This window comes from Condylura cristata, unplaced genomic scaffold (assembly GCF_000260355.1).
Source record: "Condylura cristata isolate star-nosed mole 26May11 unplaced genomic scaffold, ConCri1.0 scaffold00030, whole genome shotgun sequence".
NCBI classification, from domain to species: Eukaryota; Metazoa; Chordata; class Mammalia; order Eulipotyphla; family Talpidae; genus Condylura; species Condylura cristata.
In genome coordinates, this window is record NW_004567131.1 from 724,244 (window position 1) to 727,142 (window position 2,899).

Sequence of the window (2,899 nt, forward strand, 5' to 3'; positions counted from 1 at the left end):
GTACTTTAACCCACTGCGCCACCAGGGAGAGACATTTTTAATGCATCTATCTAATGGGAAAGCCAAAGATGCATTTGCCTAAATCTTTAATCCAATTGTAAAGTTCCACATTTATCAGTTTTCAAATTATATGAGAATCAGACATTTGACCTTAATGGGTAATAAGATAGGAGATAGACAGCTGGTTTCCCAAAAGCATTCAACTAAATGTATTCCTATTCCCAGCATTTGTATACAGCTCAGTACCCCTCTAACAGGACCCTACCCTCTTGCACATCCTTATTATGGTTTCCTTTAAGCCTCAAACTCCTCATTTTAAAAGCTTACTAGTTTTTAAATAAAAGTTATTAGTAGAAAACAACTTCATTTATAAAAGTATCTGTTCTCAATCTATTTGCTATGCTAGGAGCAATCTGCTACAGTGACAAGGCACAGATAAATCCAGGTTCCAATCTCGTATCAACTAATTGGGCCTAACTTAGAACTGTTCCGCCCTTTTCTTGATGACTATAGAGTAAGTATTTCTGTACTCTGAGCCTCAGTTGCCTTCTCTGTAGATTGAGATAAACAATTTCTATCTTAAAAACTACTGATGAAGGAGTAAGAAGCACTTAATAGAACCAGTGTTCTATTAGTTACGTATTAGTCTCCTTTTCCAGCCCTCTCCCTTAATAAGCATAGGCAACAAATACTTGGCAAGAATGCATTTGCACAGGGAGAGAGTTGGTGGTAAATTCTGCTACATGAACATTTTCTTCTACTTTCAACTTCCTTTATATTTTCGGTATGTAACTATATAGTATTGGGCAGGAAACTGGGAACATATTACTTATGATAGTAGCTTTACATGAATGAAATTGTCAATTGTTGCCAAGATTAAATACTTTTCCTTTTAGATTAGATGACCTTGGAGAAGTCTAATAATTAGTGGGTTAGAATTTTTGGTTATTGTTGAATGATCTATAAAGTGTGAGATGAAATTTTCCAAATATTTACCTGATATAAGTAATAAAACTGCCTCAAGCAGTGTTTTATTTCATAGCCTAACATTCAGGCTGTAAACTCTACATATTTTAACAGTGAACAGAAAGACATCCAAATATGACTTACCCACTGTTGAGGACAACTTGACTCAAATGAGCTTCTTAACTTCTTGCATTTAGAAGAGTCCTCTCTGTTCTCATCTAAACACTTCCAGTACTGATCCCGGGCTCCCCAACAAACCTGCCTCTCTTTCATAGTTGGGGCTGCCATTGCTGATGGACTCAATCTATGGTTCAAAATAACATTTGACATTAGTAAGGAATTTATAATATGACGGAAGGCAAGACAAGGGGAAAAAATACTGTTCTTCCCCTTTCAAGTAGTTCATTTATTCTCTTGAGCTTATTTCCCCGCGGGGAAAGTTGGGGCGTACTGTCCTATTCACAAGGTTGCTCTTCGAAGCAACCTAATTGTACAAACAACTGCATGGGGGCGGAGAGGGTGGGAGGAAGGTAAAATTATCTAGCAGGACAAGAGAACAAAACCCAGTTGGGTAGAGGAAGTACCCGTGGCCAATGGAGTCAGTGACCTTCCCTGCCCATACTCCACGCGCGCCCCTGGGGACCCACCAGCAAGCCGAACTCGCCACCAGCCCACAGCCGGGTTCCCCTAGGACGGAAGGAAGGAAATGGGTCACGCAATCCAAATATAGGAAGGAGAGTGCCGGTGTGACAGCTGGCGCCGCCCGACCCGCCGCGAGCTCGCGGTCTAGCGCTGTAAACCCGTGAACCATCAAGGAAACAATTCTCCCGGAGAATTCGCCCGCCTTGTAATGACCCTTGCGAGTTACCGTTTGCAGCCCGAGGGGCGGGACTTCCTGTCCGCTCGCCTACCTGCAGGGTGACTTCCGGGCCTGCTGACGCAAGGGAGGCGGTGCCTGTGGATGTGGAGTTGGTGCGTGGGTATCTTCTGGCGACTTCTGAGAGTGCAGTTGGCCTTCGTAGTATCTGGATACCGCTCTTTCCCCGGTTGTTCACAGGTTTGAGGGACTGAGCTCCTTACTGGAATCCAAGTTTCCATATATACATGTTGCCCGGTGACTTCCAGAAAGCTTATTTGCGGACCTGGCGGCTTTGTGTTGCAGTTTCCCGCCTGTGGCTTGGAGCAAGCTTTAAAGAGCCGTGTAGGCTTAACTCCCCGCCCTCTAGCTTAATAGGGAACGAAAAAGAAAAGAAAAGAAACGCCTGAGGGGCGACGCTCCAGAGCAAATGACTGACCAAATGAGAACCCTAGAGGTCGAGCCCCCAGGCCCTATCCTTGAGACTTAATCTTGTTACATTTCCCACCATCACCTCGCCTTGATCTCTAGAGTTTTCTTCGTGGATGGAAGCAGTCGTTTTAGTTGGAATTTGGAGACACCTAGTGAAAGAATGTTTGAATGTTGAATGTTGCATTCGCTGTGATTCCATTGTTTGTGGGATTAAGAGGTGAGCCTGATTAGCGTTTACAGATAGGGTCTTGGGGCTAAAATTTGCAGAGGGTAGTATGTATTGTTTAGGGAGAGTGAGGAAAATTAATATTTGCATTATTGTCTCAGTCTTACTTGTGGCTTTTTTACTCCCAAACACCAAGGCATTTTTAAAAGGGACTAAAAATTGCTGCCCCGGGTATTTTGAAAGAATTCTAACTTTAATATATAAATGAGTTCTATTGCAACGGAATTTTTATTGAAAATACTTTTATAATAAAGGTCAGTTAGTCTGTGGCATCTGGTGAAAGATTTCTCCCCTCAATCCAGGGTGGGAGACCTCCAGCCACGAGGAAGAAGACGACCAGAAGACGCTCGTGCAGATGCAATCACAGGAGGCTTTATTAGAAGAGCTTCGGTACCGAAGGGCGCACGGCCATTGGGCTG

At 43.4% G+C, this 2,899-nt stretch overlaps 1 protein-coding gene across 1 annotated transcript in view; it reads right to left on the bottom strand.

The window, feature by feature from the left end:
- Positions 1–1,841, bottom strand: part of LOC101618702 (cytochrome c oxidase assembly factor 6 homolog) — a 7,369-nt gene extending 5,528 nt beyond the window's left edge. Inside the window, exons 1-2 of the mRNA XM_004691126.2 lie at positions 1,614–1,841; positions 1,111–1,270 (exon numbers count right to left, since the gene is read on the bottom strand). Coding sequence (XP_004691183.1) covers positions 1,111–1,254 — 144 coding nt within the window. The 5' untranslated portion in view covers positions 1,255–1,270; positions 1,614–1,841. The remainder of the gene's footprint in view (positions 1–1,110; positions 1,271–1,613) is intronic.
- Positions 1,842–2,899: the final 1,058 nt, after the last annotated feature.